This window comes from Balaenoptera musculus, chromosome 10 (assembly GCF_009873245.2).
Source record: "Balaenoptera musculus isolate JJ_BM4_2016_0621 chromosome 10, mBalMus1.pri.v3, whole genome shotgun sequence".
NCBI classification, from domain to species: domain Eukaryota; kingdom Metazoa; phylum Chordata; class Mammalia; order Artiodactyla; family Balaenopteridae; genus Balaenoptera; species Balaenoptera musculus.
The window spans coordinates 12,757,201-12,779,846 of NC_045794.1; the positions used below are offsets into that span (position 1 = coordinate 12,757,201).

The following is a 22,646-nucleotide window of genomic DNA, read 5'->3' on the forward strand; positions in this document are numbered from 1 at the left end:
CAGGTTTTGAATGTATATGACCTCTTTTACACTTGTGCTTTCTCATATATAAGAACACAGTATAGATAATAAGCAGAATATAAACTAAATCAAAACACAAGCTATACAAGGAATTGTGATCAACAGAGCCATGACAGATAAAATGTCTCGGGAATGCTCCAAAGGTTTCTATTTGTATGTCCAAGGCCTTGTTGTATTTTACAGTTCATTAAATGTTTTAATCTTTTTTAAAAACTGTTGGCATTAAGAACTTTAAATAAAGCTAAACATTCTATTATCGAGTATGTTGAAGAAGAGACCTAAGTAAGCAGAGGCTAGCCTAAAGTAAGCTACACTCTGGATGGTACATACCATAGTCACAGGCAAAACTGAAATTGTTTAGATTTTGAATCATGGGCAATATCTCTGTTTTGTTGCAATAAATAAACTCACCACTGTCAAAAAAAAAAAAAAAGTCTGCTTAGGCATTGAGATGGGGATGAAATAATTAATCCAATAAAGGAAACCTCACCTTGGTAAAGTAGGCAAAATATTTCCCAAGGGGAGAAATTCTGTTTAAAATTTTTTCATTTGAATAAAAATAACGGGCCCAGAAGCAAGTCCTCTGCTTACTTACGTTTGCATTGTTTCTTTATGGCGATAAATTCTGTATACCAAGAAATAAGAATCTGACGTTCCCTTCATGGCTTCTGAAAACAAAGCACGTTGGAATAATGCCAAGAATAATGGAGTTTAAAAACTAATTAGTGACTGCTTCCCTCATCAAAAGATTCCACTCCCGAATCGCTAGCAGCAGCACTGATTTTTTCCTGCCGTCTTCGCATGATTTCTTGCAACTCAGAGCTGCCGTTGTTATCCTGAAAAACAAACATGGTTCAGACAAGATGGTTACTGGTTTGTGAGGCTGCAAATCATGTAATGAAATGGCTTAGGCTAAAAGTTCTTTGTGTTTTTCTTCTCATGTCTCTAAGGGGAAAACTGAAGGCTGCCCTTCGTATAAGTGATGATTCTGGACTTTACTAACATCACATTTTCACTTATACTGTCTTAAGGCAATTCAATTCATTCACCATGCCTTTCACTTGAACCTGTTAAAGATAAATCAGTAATGCATGTGGAATGCTCTAGATTCCCTGGGGGAAAGAAGAGATTGTACAAGAAGCACAAAAAGATGGTAAATTATCAAAGAATGTGCTTTAGGTCAAGTAAGATACTCATCTATCTACCTTAGGGGCTTCTAGATCAGGCCCAAAGATTGGGCTCCGAAGACACCAAGTTTCCTCATACCAAAGGGTTCTGACCCTCTGACATCTTGTTGGCTTTTGTCCTTTCCAAACCCGACCTGCAATCCCTATGCGCCCTCCTTATTCCTCTCTCATCTACAGAAATCTCTGGCAACACAGGTGAGTAATATGAACCATGAACTAGATGCAAGAGAAGGGCATGATGGGAAGGTGCCTGGGGAAGAGGAAGAACCTCAGGTAGGAAGTCTCTGCCTTAATTCACGTCCAGAGGAACAGGAGCAAGAGGCCAGGAGGACACGGGAAGTCAGGGGAAATGACACTGATAGGGAGTCTGGACTGAAGGAATTCGGAAACGTTAGGAATATGGCACTTTCTATCATAACCCTTAAGGAGGAATTTATACAGTCTCAATAAAATTAGAAGGTATAATGGTAAAAAAACTGCCTCAGAAAAGATATAATCCTGACTCACATTCAATATACAAAAAGCCTAATATAGAATCAACCAAGATGAATGTCGTAGGAAAAATTTCCAAGGGAAATATAATTTCTCCTGAGTGAGAATGGTTACAGGGTTGTATGCGCGAAGCTATTTTACTGCGTTATTTAACTGTTGAATTTATACAATAAACCTGCTAGAGATAATTACGTATTGATTTCACGCCAAAGCCTATATCCTTTCATTGGAGTCTAAGTTTAATTTTCATGAAAGCTATTAAGAGCTGTGAGATGTAACAGTTAGAAACTACTACCCTTACACAGCCCACATTAAGTAGAGTAGGATATTGAAACCTTAAGCATATCCAATCTAGAAAACATTTACTCTTTTTCTTTCATAGAAACAACTATAACTAAAGAATTACTCTTCAGGGCCCGCTGTTTTCAATGATCCCTACCTAATATTTTCCCTCTGATTATTTATATGTATAAGCAGGCCTAAGGCACACAGCCATGGTTTTAAGACTTTATAACCTCTAACCTGCTAGAATCTCCAAACTAAATATTAAGGACAGGTAAAAGAGTTCTGGCCTCTTAAGTCATTTACTCACCCGAAGTAAATGAGTAAATAAAGTTCCTACAGAAGTAGTGCATGTAAAATGAGAACATTAGGCTTTTCATTAGATATCCAAAAGTATATGAAGCTCAAGCTTCATGTTATAGGAGCACTTATAACAAATTAATCTCCCTGAAAATGGTCGCTAATGGTCCCCAGTGACAGATTACTAAAGCTGAATCAAGTTGAATTCAGCTCTGTATGAAAGGCAAAGAAAGCGACCTATATGGACATAAATATTGTTTCCAGAGCTTTCAAATTGCAGTCCATGCTCTTGACTAATGCAGAAAAACACCACCTTAGGTTGAGAAGTCATACCTCTAATGCAGCTTTCTGTACAGTGATTTGGCTAAAGACTCTGGCCCCTTCAGGACAGACGGTTCTCAGTTCATCTTTATTGAGAGAGAAAAGTTGTGCACCATTTAATACTCCAAGACTATTGACAGTTCTGAAAAAACAAAAGAAGGAAAAGAAGGAAATAGAGCATTAAAAATACTGTCTGGATTTGTGGTTGCCAAGGGGGAGGGAAGGATTGCGAGTTTGGGATTAGCAGATGCACACTATTATATATAGGATGGATAAACAACAAGCCCCTACTGTATAGCACAGGGAACTACAGACAATATCCTGGGCTGAACCATAATGGGAAAAGAATATAAAAAAGAACGTATACAGGTGTATAAGCGAGCTACTTTGCTGTACAGCAGAAATTAGCACAACATTGTAAATCAACTATACTTCAATAAAAATTGATTTAAAAATAAATAAATAAAAATAAATAAATAAATAAATAAAATACTGTCTGGATAGAACAAAAGAAAGATTTCTGGTCCTGCTACAACCTCTCTTCTCTAGGTGTTCCATACACTGGAACTCATAAATGGTACTAGAGTGCTTAGGGCAATGACAGGGGACGGTCATGATAACGACCCTGAGGCTATGTAAGATCATTGATCATGAAGTGTCAAAAAAGAGTCAACTGGGTTTAGTATCTTTACTGTGTATTACCAATTTCTTGAAATTTGGTGTTTCATAGAAGGAATGGATAACTTTCTAGTAGCCAGGCAATTGACTAACCAGTGTACCTCATTTTTTCAGTCACACTGGGCGAGTTTATAATGTGTCAAGTGCTCTTGAATATGTATTAGTCAAATTGTTCAAATACATATATTCAAATATGTTTACCAAATACACAAGAAAATGTTTACAGATTTTTAATTATAGACAAATAGAAACTTCACTGTGGCTTTCCTAAAGGAAAGCTCTATTAGATTATAACCTACAATAAGTAATGTCATCTATTTTTTATTTGCCTGGGATCTCTATGCTGCAGCAGGAGAAAACGTTCTGCTCTATGTCCTCTGTGGTCTGGGGAGTCTAGGTAAGACTACAGTCCTATCCCGTGTGACCCTCTGAGGGAGAAAGACAGCCACCAGCCTCAAAGCTGCCAAGAGACTGCTTGAGGGACCAATGATGAACAGACACCACCATCTAGAAAATGGGGTGCCATCAAATGATGGTTATTTCTGCTTCCTCCAATTTTTTTTTTTAGCTATAAATGGCTAGAGTCATTTCCTGGGCATGGAAACAGATGCAGTTCGGATTCTCACATTTTCTAAGAGTCACTTGTGACATCTTAGTGATCAAATTGAAAACACTGCATGTTATACACACAGAACTGTAAAGTATCCCCAGAGAGACTTACACAGGGCTGAACCCCTTTGACTGCAACCATGTCTTCACATCCTCTGGGGTGGAGTCATAAGTGATATTGACAACTGGCACATTCTGCCGTGGCACGTGGAACTTCTTCTGGGCGGCGCTCCGACCAATGGTCAGTCTGTGGATGAGTTCATCCTGCACTTCCTCCATCTGAGATTTCCTTCCTAGATACCAACACAGAGGAGGTTAGTTTTGAAAGCCCTAACAGTTGTTGCTCTCTCTAGAACCCCAATGCCAAGAATCCTTTGACCCCAACAGGACTTATGATCTAGTATTCCTACCATCTTTCCTTTCATCCTCACCAAGTATAAACTCCGTGATCTATTATTAAAATCACTCCCTGTCTCTTCTTTCTTCATTGTATTCATCTGGCAAGCCCCCCACCCTTGTTAAATCTCACTTTCTGTTTATTCTGTGCTGCAGCTGCACACCGAATAGAACACAACAACGCTGAGTGAGCTCATGTTAAATTCATCATCATGAACCTCCACTGGGCTGTTAATGCTCTGTGACATTCATACTACATTTCCTGAGGCCAGTGGCTTTCAACTGGGGGAAATTTTGACCACAGGGTACATCTGGCAATGGCTAGAGATACTTTAGGATGTCACAAACAGGGGGCAAGGGGGAAGGAAGCTACCATCAGGCAGTGGGTAGAGGCCCGGGATGCGCAAAACATTCTGCAGTGCACACAGGTCACATTGCTACATCGGAGAATTATCTAGCCCCAAACGTCCACAGGGCTCAGGTTGAGAAATCCTGCCTGGGACCGTATAATTGTCCATGGCCAGACAAGTATTTCCTATCTTCTTCCTTCTGCAAACCTCCAGTTCCCAGTCCTCAGTCCTCTCCCTGAGCTGATGAGCTCACTTGCATAATTTCTGAGTAAAATAAAGAAGTTAAAAGAAAACCTCCCTAAGTTCCCCTAGCAGCTCTCCTTACCACCAGCACTTTCCCCGCACACTCTGCCAGCCTTCCTTCTATTACATTATGGATGAACTGTTTCCACGCTCCTCAGGCCAACCCCTCTAAGTGTGCGCTAGACTCCATGTCCTCTGTCTGTTGGAATACTTTGACAGTAATTTCCCCCCTACTTCTCCCATGTTATCAATTTTCCTCTTTTACTGAATCATTTCATCCGCTTACAAGCATGCTATTATTTTATTTCTCTCATGTTTAAATAAGCCCTTTCTTAACCCCACATCCCCTGCCGGCTACTGCCCATTTCTCTGCTCCCCTTTTAGCAAAACTCCATGAGAAGCTGTCTATACCAGCTGACCCCAATTCCCATTCTCCAATTTCCTCTTAAATTCACTGCGATTAGGCTTTTGGCCCCATCCCTCCATGCCATTTTGCTAAACTCCAATGGTTGATTCCCAGTTATTTCCTCATTTAATCTATCAACAACATTTGAAGAAGGCGCTCCCTCCTTGAAACACTTTCTTCTTATGGCCTTCAGGACAACACACTCTCTGATTTTCCTCCTGTCTTACTGGCCTCTCCTCAGCACCCTTTTCTCAGATGCTCATCTCATCTCCCCACCTCTCCAGGACACAGTCCTTGGACCTCTTCTCTGTCTGCACTCACTCCATCAATGATTGTTGTGCCTGGTCTCCTGGCTTTAAATGCTATTTAAAAGCTGATGACTACCCAAATTATTTCTCTAGTCCAGACTGGTCCTCAGAACTCTAGACCAATATACATCAACTGTCTATTTGATATATTCATTGGATGTCTATTAGCTATCTCAGACATAACAAGTTCAAATCTGAATTACTCATCTTCTTCTTGAAGCTTACTTTTATGCTAGACTTCCCAACTTGGTAATTCTATTTTTCCAGTTCCCCCAACAAAATACCATGTAGGTATGCCTGACTCCCCTTTGCCCTCGATTATATCCAATCCATCGGCAAATCCTGTTGGTCCTACCATTAGAATACACCACACATCCCAATCACTTCACTCCATTTTTTTCTATTACCAGCCTGGTCTGAACCATCAGCCTATTCACAGGTCTCTCTGCTTCTACTCTCCATGACCCCACTCTTCACTCTTCATCCCTTTCTCAATATAACAGATAAAGAGATGCATTTAAAATGTGAGTCAGACACACACACACACACACACACACACACACACAGATACATTATTTGTATATCACCTTCAAGAATTAAGTGCAAAGAACTGATATAGTAATCCAATTAACTAACTTGGCAAGTGACAGTGACCTGGTCACTAAGGGAGCTTTTGTGACCATTGTTCTGATTTTTTTTTTCAGGGAAAGTATTTTTAGAAAGTGTTTGGTGCCCCTGGGAAATAAATGAAAGTGTGAAATAATCAAATAGTGTTATTTCAGTCTAATTTTTTTTATTGCCTCAAGTGCTCAGGAACCCTTTTGAAAAAGAAAGAAGTCAAAAGAAAGAGAAATAAGAGAAGGGAAGGGAGGAAAGGAGGGAGGATGAGGGGGCTAAAGAGAGTAAGAGGGAATATTATTGATTGTTACATTTAAGTAATACAGGACATGCATTTCATTAGTTAACTCTTTTAAATCAGTACAGTGTAGTCACACTGCCATACAACATAGGAGTACATCTCAAAGAAACACAAAAGAAAAAGTATCACCACACTAAAATAGTTATCTCCTTATCTGTTGACTTAGCCACTGTGGGATCATTTCCAGTCCGCAGCATAACCGCTTTCCAGGGAATATAAAAACCTCTTCTAATGTGTTCCTGGCTTTGGTTTCCATTTGCAATGTTCTAGCACATAACAACACACCAGACTAACTTTACACCTCTTTCTAAAACAACACTTCTGATTACAAAAGATTAAACTCATATAAAAGGACTAACACTTCAAAGGAAATGGAAGACATGCAAAACAACTGAAGCATTGATATCTTCAAAAGTGATGAAGAGAACCTTTTTGAATCTTATGACAAATCAAATTGAATAGCTTATATGACACAGGGCTCCAAGCAGCTAGTGTGAATAAACGCAGTAAACACTTCAGAAAAGGAGTCGGGTTCTTGCTACTTGTGACATTTTAAAAATAGGCCTGTTGACTTTTCTTCCTTGTTCATAGCTATTTGGTAACATTTTTATGGGTGAGTATTCAATTTACAGCTCCTTCCATTTTACTCTTATCAGAAGTCTAGGTCATAAGCAGAGAATGCAAGTACCACAAAAGGTATATTTTGAAAGAGACCTGGTTACCAATAAAGAAGCATGTCTATTTGGTTCTAAAAGACTGTTGAGAAGCCCCAATATTCGTTCAGTAGAAATGTTCTTCAAAAAAGTGCTCAAGGGCTTCCCTGGTGGCACAGTGGTTGAGAATCTCCCTGCCAATGCAGGGCACACGGGTTCGAGCCCTGGTCTGGGAAGATCCCACATGCCGCGGAGCAACTGGGCCCGTGAGCCACAGTTACTGAGACTGCGCGTCTGGAACCTGTGCTCCGCACCAAGAGAGGCCGCGACAGTGAGAGGCCCGCGCACCGCGATGAAGAGTGGCCCCCGCTTGCCACAACTAGAGAAAGCCCTCGCATAGAAACGAAGACCCAACACAGCCATAAATAAAAAAAATAAAAAAAAAAGAAGTGCTCAAGAAAGAAAGCTATCAAGAAAATATTTGTTTTATAAAAAGGACTATCTTTATTTAATGTCAAACTATACTTCTGAGCTATCTTTAAAAGGAACATTATATAAGTAAATGCAAAATTTTATTAGCTTAAGGAAACAAGTACATGTGTAAATTTGGGGACATATGTTTATGTTTTACATACCAGTGTCACCCTTTGACTTATGAAAAACAGACTTGAAAATGATGAGTCACAATTATCAGGAGGGTTCTCTATCTTTAAAGCATTCTAACCATGCCTCTTTCCCATTAGGTTATTCTTAGTTTCTTAGACTAGGACAAAGAACAAACTGTCCCAGCCCACGGACTGTTCCAAAATTGGGCCTGGATGCCTATGAACTCTGATCCCAGGCCTGGAAAAAGAGTGCCACTGTGTCAAAGATTACCGCACTGACGTAACAAAGAAGGGAGATGTTATAAACTTGTGGGAAGAATGAAGAAAGTTTCTGAGAGGAAAATTTTCCTCAGGGAAATCAATAAAAACATTTATAGAACTTTCTCATCTCAAAACTATGTCTTTCGTGTCTGAAAAAAAATAAAAGCATCTTTTCAAAAAATACACAAAAATATTTTAAAATTTAGTTGCCAATTATATTTATGCACACACACTCTCATACACACACATGCACAGGCATAGTTGTTTCTGCCACACAGAAAGAGCTAACCATTTTTCCAAAACTTCAGTTTTCCATTAGTTCTTTGGTAAGGTCAAGATATGGATAAGAAGGTAATTTAAATTGGTTATACTTCAGCTGAGAAAGTAACGTATAAAAGTAGGTTTGTGCTTATTGCATTTAACCAGAATTTCTAGAACAATTAAATAGTAATAGTTTCAGTGTCTTCTTTTTAATTTTTTTTAAATCAAGAGTGACCACAACTGAATAGATAGGGCTATGATTTACTGAGATGAGAACTTGAATCTTAAGTTCCAATCTCAGCTATAAAGTTAATAGTTCAAAACTTGTATTTGGACTCAGGCACAGGGAGCCTGTTGAGCTCCCAGGCTGATCCCCTGCCCTTTCTAGGTCACGTGGGTCCTTGGGGGCATAGGAAGGAGGCCAAGGGGAGAACAGGAGAGGCAGGTGGGAGGAGCCCTCAGGGAGGAGTGGGAGAGAAGCGGAGGGCAATTGCCCTGCACACTCGGGCACTGGGAGCCTGCTGAGCTCCCAGGCCGATCCCCCGCCCTTCAAACCCCCCTCCAGGCCACGTGGGTCCTTGGGGGCATAGGAAGGAGGCTGGGGAGATCAGGAGAGGCAGGCGGGAGGGGCCCTCCCAGAACCCAGACCGGAGGAGCAGCAGAGGAGAGGAGGGCATTTGCCCCGCCCACTCGAGCCCAGAAAGCCTGCTAGGCTCCCAGGTGAGGTCCCCCGCCCTCTGAGACTGGGGTGGGGGGCACGCCTGGGCCCCTTCTGTTTCTTGAGCCTAAGCCCCACCCCCCACAGCCCCCAGGGCCTTTTCCAGCCCTGTGGGTCCTGAGCATTGGCCCTGCCCACCGCCCAAACCTCACCCTTGCTTAGGCCCCGCCCTCCACAGCCAAGGTCTTTCCATCCCCCCCTCTTTGTTTTCCTTTCCCTCCTCCTCTTTTTTACTATTGTGGTCCTGATGTACCTTCTGGTTGTTGATTCATCTATACTTTTACTTTTACATTCTTTCTAACATATCTGTTAGTTTCCTAGTCTAATTTTATTTTTTACTTTGTTATTTTTCTCTCTCTTTTTTTTTTTTTTTGCCACCCCACATGGCTTGCAGGATCTTGATTTGCGAGCCTGGGGTTGGGGGGAGCTCCTGCGGTGGGAGCTCCAAGTCTGAACCACTGGACTAACAGAGAACCTCAGACCCCAGGGAATATTCATCGGAGTGAAGTCTCACAGAGTTCCTCATCTCAGCACCAAGACCCAGCTCAACCCAATAACCTACAAACTCCAGTGTTGGAAGCCTCAAGCCAGACGACCAGTAAAACAGGAAGACAATCCCACACATTAAAAAAAAAAATGAGATGGCAAAAAAAAATATGTCACAGATGACGGAGCAAGGTAAAAACCTACAAGACCAAATAAATGAAGAGGAAATAGGCAATCTACCTGAAAAAGAATTCAGAGTAATGATAGTTAAGATGATCCAGAATCTTGGAAATAGAATGGAAGCATGGATTGAGCAAACACAAGAAATGTTTAACAAAGATCTAGAAGAACTAAAGAACAAAGATGAACAACACAATAACTGATACGAAAAATACATTAGAAGGAATCAATAACAGAATAACAGAGGCAGAAGAATGAATAAGTGAGCTGCAAGACAAAATGGTTGAAATAACTGCCAAGGAGCAGAATAAAGAAAAAAGAATGAAAAGAATTGAAGACAATCTCAGAGACCTCTGGGACAACACTAAACGTACCAACATTTGAATTACAGGGGTCCCAGAGGAAGAAGAGAAAAAGAAAGGGTCTGAGAAAATATTTGAAGAGATTATAGTCGAAAACTTCCCTAACATGGGAAAGGAAATAGTCACCCAAGTCCAGGAAGCATGGAGAGTCCCAGACAGGATAAACCCTACGAAAAACACACCAAGACACATATTAATCAAACTAACAAAAATTAAATTCAAAGAAAAAATATTAAAAGCAGCAAGGGAAAAACAAAAAACATACAAAGGAATCCCCATAAGGTTGTCAGCTGACTTTTCAGTGGAAACTCTGCAGGCCAGAGGGACTGGCAGGATATACTTAAAGTGATGAAAGAGAAAAACCTATAACCAAGATTACTCTACCCAGTAAGGATCTCATTCAGATTCGATGGAGAAGTCAAAAGCTTTTCAGACAAACAAAAGCTAAGAGAATTCAGCACCACCAAACCAGCTTTACAACAAATGCTAAAGAAACTTCTCTAAGCAGGAAACAGAGAGAAGAAAAAGACCCACAAAAACAAACCCAAAACAATTAAGAAAATGGTAATAGGAACATACATATCGATAATAACCCTGAATGTAAATGCCCCAACCAAAAGACACAGACTGGCTGAATGGATACAAAAACAAGACCCATATGTATGCTGTCTACAAGAGACCCACTTCAGACCTAGGGACACATACAGACTGAAAGTGAAGGGATGGAAAAAGATATTCCATGCAAATGGAAATCAAAAGAAAGCTGGAGTAGCAATACTTGTATCAGATAAAATAGACTTTAAAATAAAGACTGTTACAAGAGATAAGGAGGGACACTACATAATGATCAAGGGATCAATCCAAGAAGAAGATGTAACAATTATAAATGTTTATGCACCCAACATAGGAGCACCACAATACATAAGGCAAATGCTAACAACCATGAAAGGAGAAATCGACAGTAACACAATAGTAGGGGACTTTAATACCCCACTTACACCAATGGACATATCACCCAAACAGAAAATAAATAAGGAAACACAAGCTTTAAATGACACAACAGACCAGATAGATCTAATTGATATTTATAGAACATTCCACCCAGAGTGGCAGAATACACTTTCTTCTCAAGTGCACATGGAACATTCTCCAGGATAGAACACATCTTGGGTCACAAATCAAGCCTCAGTAAATTTAAGAAAATTGAAATCATATCAAGCATCTTTTCTGACCACAATGCTATGAGACTGGAAACCAATTACAGGAAAAAAAAACGTAAAAAATACAAACACATGGATGCTAAACAGTGTGCTACTAAATAACCAAGAGATCCCTGAAGAAATCAAAGAAGAAATCAGAAAAATACATAGAAACAAATGACAACGAAACATGACAACCCAAAACCTATGGGACGCAGCAAAAGCAGTTCTTAGGGGAAAGGTTATAGCAATTCAATCTCACCTCAAGAAATAAGAAAAACCTCAAATAAACAATCTAACCCTACACTTAAAACAACTAGAGAAAGAAGAACAAAGAAAACCCAAATTCCGTAGAAGGAAAGAAATCATAAAGACCAGAGCAGAAATAAATGAAATAGAAATGAAGAAAACAATAGCAAAGATCAATAAAACTAAAAGCTGGTTCTTTGAGAAGATAAACAAAATTGATAAACCCTTAGCCAGATTCATCAAGAAAAAATGGGAGAGGATGCAAATCAATAAAATTAGAAATGAAAATGGAGAAATCACAACTGACACTGCAGAAATACAAAGGATTATAAGAGACTATTACAAACAACTCTATGCCAATAAAATGGACAACCACGAAGAAGTGGACAAATTCTTGGAAAGGTACAATTTTCCAAGACTGAACCAGGAAGAATTAGAAATATAAACAGACCTATCACAAGTAATGAAATCGAAACTGAAATTTAAAATCTTCCAGCAAACCAAAGTCCAGGTCCAGATGGCTTCACAGGTGAATTCTATCAAACATTTAGAGACGAGCTAACACCTACCCTTCTCAAACTCTTCCAAAAAATTGCAGAGGAAGGAACACTCCCAAACTCATTCTACAAAGCCACCATCACCCTGATACCAAAACCAGAAAAAAGATATCACAAAAAAAGAAAATCATAGACCAATATCACTGATGAACACAGATGCAAAAATCCTCAACAAAATCCAACAGCACATTAAAAGGATCATACACCATGATCAAGTGGGATTTATCCCAGGGATGCAAGGATTCTTCAAAATAGGCAAATCAGGGCTTCCCTGGTGGCGCAGTTGAGAATCTGCCTGCCAATGCAGGGGACACGGGTTCGAGCCCTCGTCTGGGAAGATCCCACATGCCGCGGAGCAACTGGGCCTGTGAGCCACGATTACTGAGCCTGCGCATCTGGAGCCTGTGCTCCGCAACAAGAGAGGCCGCGATAGTGAGAAGCCCGCGCACCACGATGAAGAGTGGCCCCCACTTGCCACAACTGGCGAGAGCCCTCATGCAGAGATGAAGACACAACACAGCCATAAATAAATAAATAAATTTAAAATAGGCAAATCATTCAATGTGATGCACCACATTAACAAATTAGGGAATAAAAACCATATGATCACCTCAATAGATGCAGAAAAAGCTTTTGACAAAATTCAACACCCATTTATGATAAAAACTCTCCAGAAAATGGGCATAGAGGGAACCTACCTCAACATAATAAAGGCCGTTTATGACAAACCCACAGTGAGCATCATACTCAATGGTGAAAAACTGAAAGCATTTCTACTAGGATCAGGAAAAAGACAAGGATGTCCACTCTCGCCACTCTTATTCAACATAGTTTTGGAAGTCCTAGCCAGAGCAATCATAGAAGAAAAAGAAATAAAAGGAATACAAATTGGAAATGAAGAAGTAAAACTGTCACTGTTTGCAGATGACATGACACTATACATAGAAAATCCTAAAGATGCCACCAGAAAACTAGTAGAACTAATCAGTGAATTTGGTAAGGTTGCAGGATACAGAATTAATGCATAGAAATCTCTGGCATTCCTATACACCAACAATGAAAAATAGGAAAGAGAAATTCAGGAAACACTCCCATTTACTATTGCAACAAAAATAATAATACCTAGGAATAAACCTGCCTAAGGAGGTGAAAGACTTGTACTCAGAAAACTATAGAACACTGATGAAAGGAATCAAAGATGACATAAACAGATGGAGAAATATACCACGTTCTTGGATTGGAAGAATCAATATTGTGAAAATGACTATACTACCCAAAAGCAATCTACAGATTCAATGCAATCCCTATCAAACTACCAATGGCATTCTTCACAGAATTAGAACAAAAAATCTTACAATTCGTATGGAAACACAAAAGACCCCGAATAGCCAAAGCAATCTGGAGAAAGTAAAATGGAGTTGGAGGAATGAGGCTCCCCAACTTCAAACTATACCACAAAGCTACAGTAATCAAGACAGAATGGCACTGGCACAAAAACAGGAATATAGATCAATGATACAGGATAGAATGCCCAGAGATAAGCCCATGCACATATGGGCACCTAATTTATGAGAAAGGAGGCAAGAACATACAATGGAGAAAAGACAACCTCTTCAATAAGTGGTGCTGGGAAAACTGGACAGCTATATGTAAAAGAATGAAATTAGAACACTACCTAACACCATACACAAAAATAAACTCCAAATGGATTAAAGACTTAAATGTAAGACCAGACACTATAAAAGTTCTAGAGGAAAACATACGAAAAACACTCTGACATAAACCACAGCAAGATCTTTTTTGACCCACCTCCTAGAGTAACAGAAATAAAACAAAAATAAACAAATGGGACTTAATTAAACTTAAAAGCTTTTGCACAGCAAAGGAAACCATAAACAAGACAAAAAGACAACCCTCAGAATGGGAGAAAATATTTGCAAATGAAACAACAAACAAAGGATTAATCTCCAAAATATACAAACAGCTCATGGAGCTCAATATCAAAAAAACAATCCAGTTAAAAAATGGGTGGAAGACCTAAATAGACGTTTCACCAAGGGAGACCTACAGATGGCCAAGAGGCACATGAAAAGATGCTCAACATCACTAATTATTAGAGAAATGCAAATCTAAGCTACAATGAGGTACCACCTCACGCCGGTCAGAATGGCCATTATCAAAAAAGCTAGAAACAATAAATGCTGGAAAGGGTGTGGAGAAAAGGGAACCTTCCTACACTGTTGGTGGGAATGTAAATTGATACAACCACTATGGAAAACAGTATGGAGGTTCCTTAAAAAACTAAAAATAGAACTACCATATGACCCAGCAATCCCACTACTGGGCATATACCCTGAGAAAACCATAATTCAAAAAGAGTCATGTACCACAATGTTCATTGCAGCTCTATTTCCAATAGCCAGGACATGGAAGCAACCTAGATGTCCATCGACAGATGAATGGATGAAGAAGATGTGGCACATATATACAATGGAATATTACTCAGCCATAAAAAAGAGACGAAATTGTTATTTGTAATGAGGTGGATGGACTTAAGAGTCTGTCATACAGAGTGAAGTAAGTCAGAAAGAGAAAAACAAATACCATATGCCAACGCATATATATGGAATCTAAAAAAAAAAAAATGGTAGCTAGTTGCAGGGCAGGAATAAAGAGGTAGATATAGAGAATGGACTTGACATGGGGTGGGAGGGCGAAGCTGGGGCAAAGTGAGAGTAGCATGGACATATATACACTACCGAATGTAAAATAGTTGACTGGTGGGAAGCAGCAGTGTAGCACAGGGAGATCAGCTCGGTGCTTTGCGATAACCTAGAGGGGTGGGATAGGGAGGGTGGGAGGGAGGCTCAAGAGGGAGGAGATATAGGGACATGTGTATGCATATGGCTGATTTTCTTTGTTGTGCAACAGAAACTAACACAGTATTGTGAAGCAATTAAACTCCAATAAAGATGTATTAAAAAAAAAAATAAAATAAAATAAAAAAACTTGTATCTGGATGCCAGAGATGAGATTTCATATGAAGACAAATTTTCAAGTCACTCCTTTTCCAACAGTATAAACAGTATTGAAAGAAATGAAAATAGAGTAATCATCTACAGTAAAAGTATGTTTATATGAGAAAAGAACCCAGAACTAAGCTCTAGGAGAAGCCATTTGAGAGAACGAAAAATATTCTTTACACACACATACACTTTATATACTTTTATCATATTAAGGAAATATCTTCCTGGCTCTAGTCTTCCAAGAATTTTTATGTATCACGTATCCATAAAGCAAAGTAATTTTATAATACTTTAAAAAACATAATTTGAAGATTAAACAGACAAGCCATATGCTACAAGATAAAACAAAATAAAAATTATCTTAGATTATCTTCAGTTTTCAAATTATCCACCCTGCTGTTCCCAAGTACTAACAAGGATAATCCAAAGTTGGCCATAGGGTCTTTTGTTTTAACTTATTTAAATCTGGTTTTCAGATTTAACCACTCACATGAAAAATAGAACTTCAGTTTATGAAAGTATGAAGTTGAAGTCTAAAAATCTGAATTTGGAGGGCAAATTTGAAAGTGCTATTGGCAGGTTGATTATATTAAGCTAGTGTGATTGTGTGTGTATATAGACACACACACACAGACACACACACACTATATATATATGGCAAATATCAGGAAGAGAAGCAGGAAAACTATGATGGTGATACTGATGACGATAAGAGTAAATATTTACTAACTGCTTATAATGTGTCATATTGGTTAAAATCAATCAGGCTTTTTCAGCCTCAGTACCATCGATATTTTGGGCCAGATGATTCTGGTGTGTGTGTGTGTGTGGGCGGGGGAGAGGGAAGCTGTCCCGTTCATCTTAGGATGTTGTTAACTACATCCTTAACTTCTACCTATTATAATAGATGCCAGTTGCATCCACCCAATTGTGATCAAAATATGTCTCCAGACAAATACCAAATGTCCCTAGGGGAAGGGGGTAAAATCACCCCTGGCTGAGAACGACTGGTCTAAATGCTTTATATGCATTATTTCATGAAATCCTCACAATTATCCTATGAAGTAGAGATCACTATCCCCCCCTTTCCAGATATTAAAGCATACAGAGGATCATTAAATTCTTGACAGTCTCATGGCCAGCAAGTGATATTTCACTATACAAACTCAAGCATGTCTGGCTCCAGAGTCTGTATTCAATCACCACAATATATTGGAATATGTAGAAATACACACATTAGAGACTAGACAGAACTTCCTGTTTCTCAGAATTACTTGGAGGATGAGAAATGAGGTGAAAATCTTTGCAATCTATGAAGTACCATGCAAGGACTATTAGGTATATTTAATAATATTTATTACCAGCAGAACCAATAATAAACAATTTTTACTTAGAGTGCTTTTAATTCCCAGGAGAAACTGTATATTTTTTGCCTCCCTAGGAAACTTACGGTCCACAGGAACTTGTTTTTGTCGTTGGCTATCTCGCACAATACTGCCACCACTGTCACTGGAGCTGCTGTTCTGACGGGTTACATTTGCTGGGACCTTTGACACAGGAAGAGGTGCTGAAGCAGAAGGTGGGAGGGGAACAGGAACAGGAGCTGGCGTTGGAGGAGGTGATGGCGCAGAGGGAATGTCAGTTGCTCTTGGACCACACTCCATCCTCTGTTTCTATAAAAAGACAAATCATTAATTCGGAATTGTGAAAATATAAAGCTAGGCTAGGAAAACAAATTATACTTTGACAGGACCCTGTTGGCTATTTATGTGTAAACTTCCTTGCAAATCCATAGCAAATTTGTGTGTGTTAATATATATACATACATCTATATGTATGTATAGACAGACACGCACAACCCTCCAATCCTACCTGATGTAATAATTATTAAAAATTATTTTTTACATATTCTACACATCTGTTCACAATCAAAAAGGATATACCAATAGCAAACATTAGTACTAATAATAGTAATAAATGTCAAGAAAACTAAATGTGAACCTGGAATCACACAAGATCAGGGTAGGTCAAAAGATTTCTGATTATTTTATAGTTTCCGTTAATAAGAACTTCTAACTGTACTAGAAGCCTAAATATCAATAACAGAAAGCATTACTCACTCCTTATTTTAAATGTATATTATATTCAAAAGTGTTTAATACTGCTGTTTCCAAATAATTTGTTAAGAAGAGGGGTAATATTTCAGTAGATAAAAGAAGGAGTATGCTTTATAATAAACAAGTAATTTTAAAGTACTGTTAATTTTTTCAAGGCACAGTCCTTTCTGCCATCATCCTAATGCTAATTTATTAAATTTAGAAAGTCTCCTTGTTAAAATAGGAATGTGGTGAGGGTAATGGTATGGCCTTTAATTAAATGTTTATGACTATGAAATTGTTCTATGACAATTTCAAAGAACTCGAAAAAGAATAGATACATGTATATGTATAACTGAATCACTTTGTTGTACACCTGACACTAACACAACATTGTTAATCAACTGTACTCCAATATAAAATGAAAAGTTAATAAAAATAAATAAATAAATAAAAACAAAAATAATGAATTGTGACCAAGTTATCTAGGTTTGACCTAGAAATAAAAAGTGATTAAAAATTAGGAAATTTGTCTACATAATACAACATGTAAATAAAGTTAAAGAGAAAAATTCTTAGAAAAAGAAAAAGTTAAGAGGATCCTGGACTTTTCATTATGTGAAACTACCTGGTATGTGCCTCCCTCTGGATTTTTTATTATGGGAATAAAGCAACCCCCTAATTACTTAAAAAATGTTTATATGACTACACCTCAAAAGCATATTATTAGGCAAAAAGTCCACGGGGGGATTTGTATTAAAAAAAGGTAGATGTGATAGAATATATAATAACTTTCAGTAATTTTTAAACCATGATTTAGGCTATTATAAAATATTATTTGTGCATTTTCCCTATTAAACTACACACAATAGTTAAAACTTTAAACAAAATAATCTTAATAACTGAATTAAAATAAGTTCCAAATTCTCAAAAGGCAAATTTTTTGTATAGAATCAAAGATACAGAGCAGTGACTTACAATTTAGGTAAAGTTTAGATACTGCACTGGCACAATTTTAATTATTCTAAAATTCAGGATTAGTAGATGAAATACAAAAAGCAGGCCTTTTGGTAATCTGGTCCTTTGGCTAGAAGAGTATTTACATTTAATTTCTAAATTGGCCCAAATATAAGGTCATATTGATTTTAAAAGAGGCCTTCCCAATTTCCACAGAGATCAAAAACATCAAAATACACACCACACACACATCACTTTGTAATTCTTGCTTAAAAAACAACACACCACCCTCAAAGGCACCTTCACAGCAAATGAGTAACACCTGTGGAAACCAGAGGGGGGGAGCAGCCCTGGTTCTCTGCTGTCTCTTTAAAAGCCACCGCTCACCCGCCAGTGGGTGGGGGAGGTGGGAGGGTATGAAGCAAGGATGGGAGAAGGACTGAAAGAAGAGTTTATGTGCTGCTATTCCTTGGAGGGGGATGGGAGGGAGGAGGAGAGAGGCAAAGAGGAAGGGAAGGAGTGGGGTTAAATTCACAGAGCAAGCCGTGGAGTTAGATGGGAGAGAAACAGATATTGCTGACCCCCCTGCAATTCAAGGCCTGGAAACATTTCTAATATATTCAATAATCGAGTGTATTATATTACTATTATCATCATCCACAAAACAATGTTCCTATATTTGGGTCAATAAAATATTTCGAGCAGTCAAAATACAGCAAACATCACCTAAATGTAATACTTAGCACACACCAAAGTCATCAATGTATATGCAATGTTCCCTTAACAAGAATGTCCTCGGCACATAATTTCATGAAGAGTTAGTGAATTCTCACATTAGGATTTCAAAAGTGTCAGAGTTTAAATTACTGCTTTTAAAGCTTAAACAAAACAAAAAATGCTACCAGTTCTGCATTCCATGATATGATTCACATTTTCTGCTTTCAGAAAAACAAGAACAGCTAGTGTTTTGCTAGCCATCAAATAATACTGTGAAAAACTGAAAACCTGTGTTATTGTCACAATCAGGCCTGCAGACAGGCTCGCCAAATCTTCTGTGCCTTGTTTCACCCATCTGTCATTGCTATATAATGCAACTTTATCAGTATAACCTATCAGAACTATAGACTTAAATATTCATATAATATACAGAGAAACCATAGGAAAATTTTTCATGAATTAGGTCATAATTTTATTTACTTGCATATTTTCCCCTTTTTCTTGGTCCTCCTTCCTGCCTCATGTTTCCAACCCCTGGAATGAAAAAGTGGGGGAAGGGCCTTCCTCAAATCATTATAACCTGTTCTGAAACAGAAACCAAGGTGGCTTTTCCATGGAAACTGATGTCGTCCTCCATGTGGAGGAAGGAGAATCAGGACTGACTCGCGAAATCACTTTTCTCTGTCCCCTGCTACCTTCTCCACTCCCTTTTACTTACCACCCAGTTACTGCTCTTCTCCCTTTGCTATTACTGTCTCTTGGTTATATCAGGCTGAAGGTAGAGAACTGATGGCCCCTCAACTGATGGCAAGTCTTGGAGAGCAGAACTCCACCCCAAACTTTCTTCTGCTGAACGAAGGGTGCTGAGTCTCCAGATCCAAAAAGAAATCTTGACCGACTGTTCCCAGTTTGCCTGGGACTCTCCGAGTGCCAGAACCAAGAGTCCCACATCCCTCCAAACCCCTCCGCTGTGAGCAAACTGGGATGATGGGTCACCTTGGTGTGGCTGTACTTTTGTATGATCACTGTCACTTCCTAACTCTTGCCTTTTATCTCCCGCAAATATGAAGTTCTGCTTAAAACAAAATCTCTGTTTTTTTTCTTTCTCTGAAAGAAGTCAGAATTACTAGACCCTGTGGAAAATGTACTTTTCTGTTGATAATTAAGTCCAAATGAGTCACTTTTCTTTAGCCACTAAAGCTGAGTAGAAATTCTCAAGGATTAAAGAAAGAGATGTGTAGATAAGCTCCTGATTCATGCAAGATACTGCTTCAGAAGGGAATTTATGCAAGCAAGCCCAACAAAGCCAGTAAAACTGAACTGTTCTTAAAAATGGAATCTACACATTTTTTCCTCTAAATTTAGTCTCTTTGACATTCAGTGAAAACTAGGCACAGCTGGAACGTTTGGAGGGTGTTAAGTCCAGAGATTGAATCCAAAAAATTACATTAAAAAGAAGTGCCTTGAGGGAACAAATGTGGGTTACCTCTGACAGCTCTCCAAGTAATTGCTATTAGGAAAATGGAGCAAATCACATCAAATGAGAAGATTTAACATAGGAGATGGAACTAAAATAATATCAATTATACTTCACATCAAATATCAGAAACCGTGAGCAAATTAGTTTTTGACAGTAAGATTACCTCCCCACAAATCAACCAGGGAAGGAGCTTGTAAATATATAATTAATTTCCACCACTATCTAGCCATGGAAAACTAACTATATAGGCCCATGCTACAGTATAAACCATGTAGAGTATTTCAGTAACGATTTGTGTATCCGAGTATTGTGTTTTAAAAATATTAAGATAAAGGTTCATCTTATTCTTATAGCTTATAAAGAATATAATTAGAGTACATTTAATAATGTAAGACTAACTCTTAAGCTGATTTACAAAAGGAAATATAAATCATGGTGTATTTTAGTGAACTTTAGTTGAACTTGTAAGCAGTTAAACAAACAGAAAATTTTATAGTTCTGTAATACGCCTTTTGGGCAGTAATTTATATATATATGGAAAGAGAGAGATAGTCGGTATTATTCAAATTATTGCAAGAAATATTTGGAAAAATGTCAACACGTGAAACAGGATAAAAAGTAACCATCCCTGTCTAAAGACCATGCCTCTAATTAATAGATGAATAGAGTGTTCTAAGATTAACTTAAAAAAATTTTTTAAGAACGGAATATTATCAGGAAGTTGGTCTGCTGGAATGAAAATAAAGACATCTTTAGTAAAATTGTCCTCTCTTTCCAGCAGTATCTGAATATCTGGATTGAGCTTGAAAAACAGAGCATTCATAACAGGAGCTGAAATTAGCAGTGCTAGTGGTCTACTATTCACCTGAAGAAAACATTTCCACTTTTAACTTAGGGCTACTTTAACATGTATATAGAAAATAACAAAATTTTATATCTAGACTGGATTGTGGAGATCATGAAACTTCGCCCCTTCCATTTCAGAGCTCAGCAAATTGGAGCAGAGAAAATTAAAATGCTTTCTTTAAGGTCATACAGATAGTCAGTGGCAGAGCCAAGACTACAATCCTCATGCACCAGGACCTAGACTGGAGCTGTTTCCACAATATCATAATATCTCTTGCTCGGAAACAGAGCAGATGGGGAAACTTCCTGTTGAATTTACAGGACCATAATGACCAGACATTCAAAATTATTTGCATCTTGTAGAGTAAGCATATCTATAATAATAATAAGCACGTGGAATTCATAATTAATAATAAATAAAAGAGTTCTTTAGTCAAGCCTCTGAGGATATTGGAAATAATATAAGGGCAGGGATTGGTTTCTGCTCTTGGTGTACGACATGGGAATCTACGTTGGCAAAAGGGTGATTCGGGTAGATGAATAGTCAAAGTGCTAGAGGTCAGGGAATCAAGTCAAAAGACTTATCAGGAAACTTGATGTGGCAGGTAGTTTCCAGGTGGGCAGGAAGCACCCTGCATGTCCACATGTTGCCCAGCAAAAGTACTCTAAAGTCCTGGAATGTTCTATAACAGAATCTTCATCAAAAGATATGTCATTTATCTTCATTTCTCCATAATCTCTCATAAACATTTACTTCCTTGTCCCTGTGGTTTCAACCAATCTATTTTTTTTATGTTCCACATCTTTCGAAAATTCTTTATTACCTCCCTCCCCTTCATTTTTAAAACTTTGCTGAAACCCTGGGGAAAAACACTTTCAGTGGGAACGGCAGTCTTTACTGAGCTGTAAAAAATCACTCCAAATGTGAGGATATTAAATAGCCTGGACTCGCAGGGACATCGGGTGGCAACTCAACACCTATTGGTGACCGGTGCCAGGTACGAGCACCCCTGCCAACAGCAGAGAATCTCTAACCAACAGGGTGTGAACTGCAGGCAAGGGCTGCTCTTCTGCCCTTCCCCCAGCAACTGCCATTATTTCTACATATTTATTTACAGGAGATGTAAGTGTATGAAACTAACAGTCCTGAGTCTGTGGCTTTTTAAAATTTGGTGACTTGTAGATGCTACGTGGAAATCGTTCACATCTAATTCCCTTATGCCCACCATTCCAAAAAAGCCCACTTCCTAAGTGAATTACATAGTTTGGATTATTTTCTTAAATGATTAAAAAATGAAAGAATTAATGAAACCCAAGTGATGGAGGCATAAAGCAAAAATCCAATTCCAAGGGTGGTGACTGATCAGATCAACTTTGATCACAGTACAGTGCAAGGTAAACCTATTCTGAGAAAGTGTCACTTTAAGCATTCATACGGTGAAAAACTATACGTCTGTACAAAATGGGATATCAGTCTTTTT

The 22,646-nt window shown here is 38.4% G+C and overlaps 1 protein-coding gene across 6 annotated transcripts in view; it reads right to left on the bottom strand.

The window, feature by feature from the left end:
• Nucleotides 1-417: 417 nt before the first annotated feature.
• EPS8 (epidermal growth factor receptor pathway substrate 8) overlaps nt 418-22,646 on the bottom strand; it is a 198,008-nt gene continuing 175,779 nt past the window's right edge. For all 6 annotated transcript variants that reach the window (XM_036865576.1, XM_036865575.1, XM_036865579.1 and 3 more), the window contains 4 exons: nt 16,520-16,742; nt 4,003-4,183; nt 2,616-2,745; nt 418-857 (listed from right to left, as the gene is read on the bottom strand). In XM_036865576.1, the coding sequence (XP_036721471.1) occupies nt 744-857; nt 2,616-2,745; nt 4,003-4,183; nt 16,520-16,742 (648 nt within the window). In that variant the 3' untranslated portion in view covers nt 418-743. The remainder of the gene's footprint in view (nt 858-2,615; nt 2,746-4,002; nt 4,184-16,519; nt 16,743-22,646) is intronic.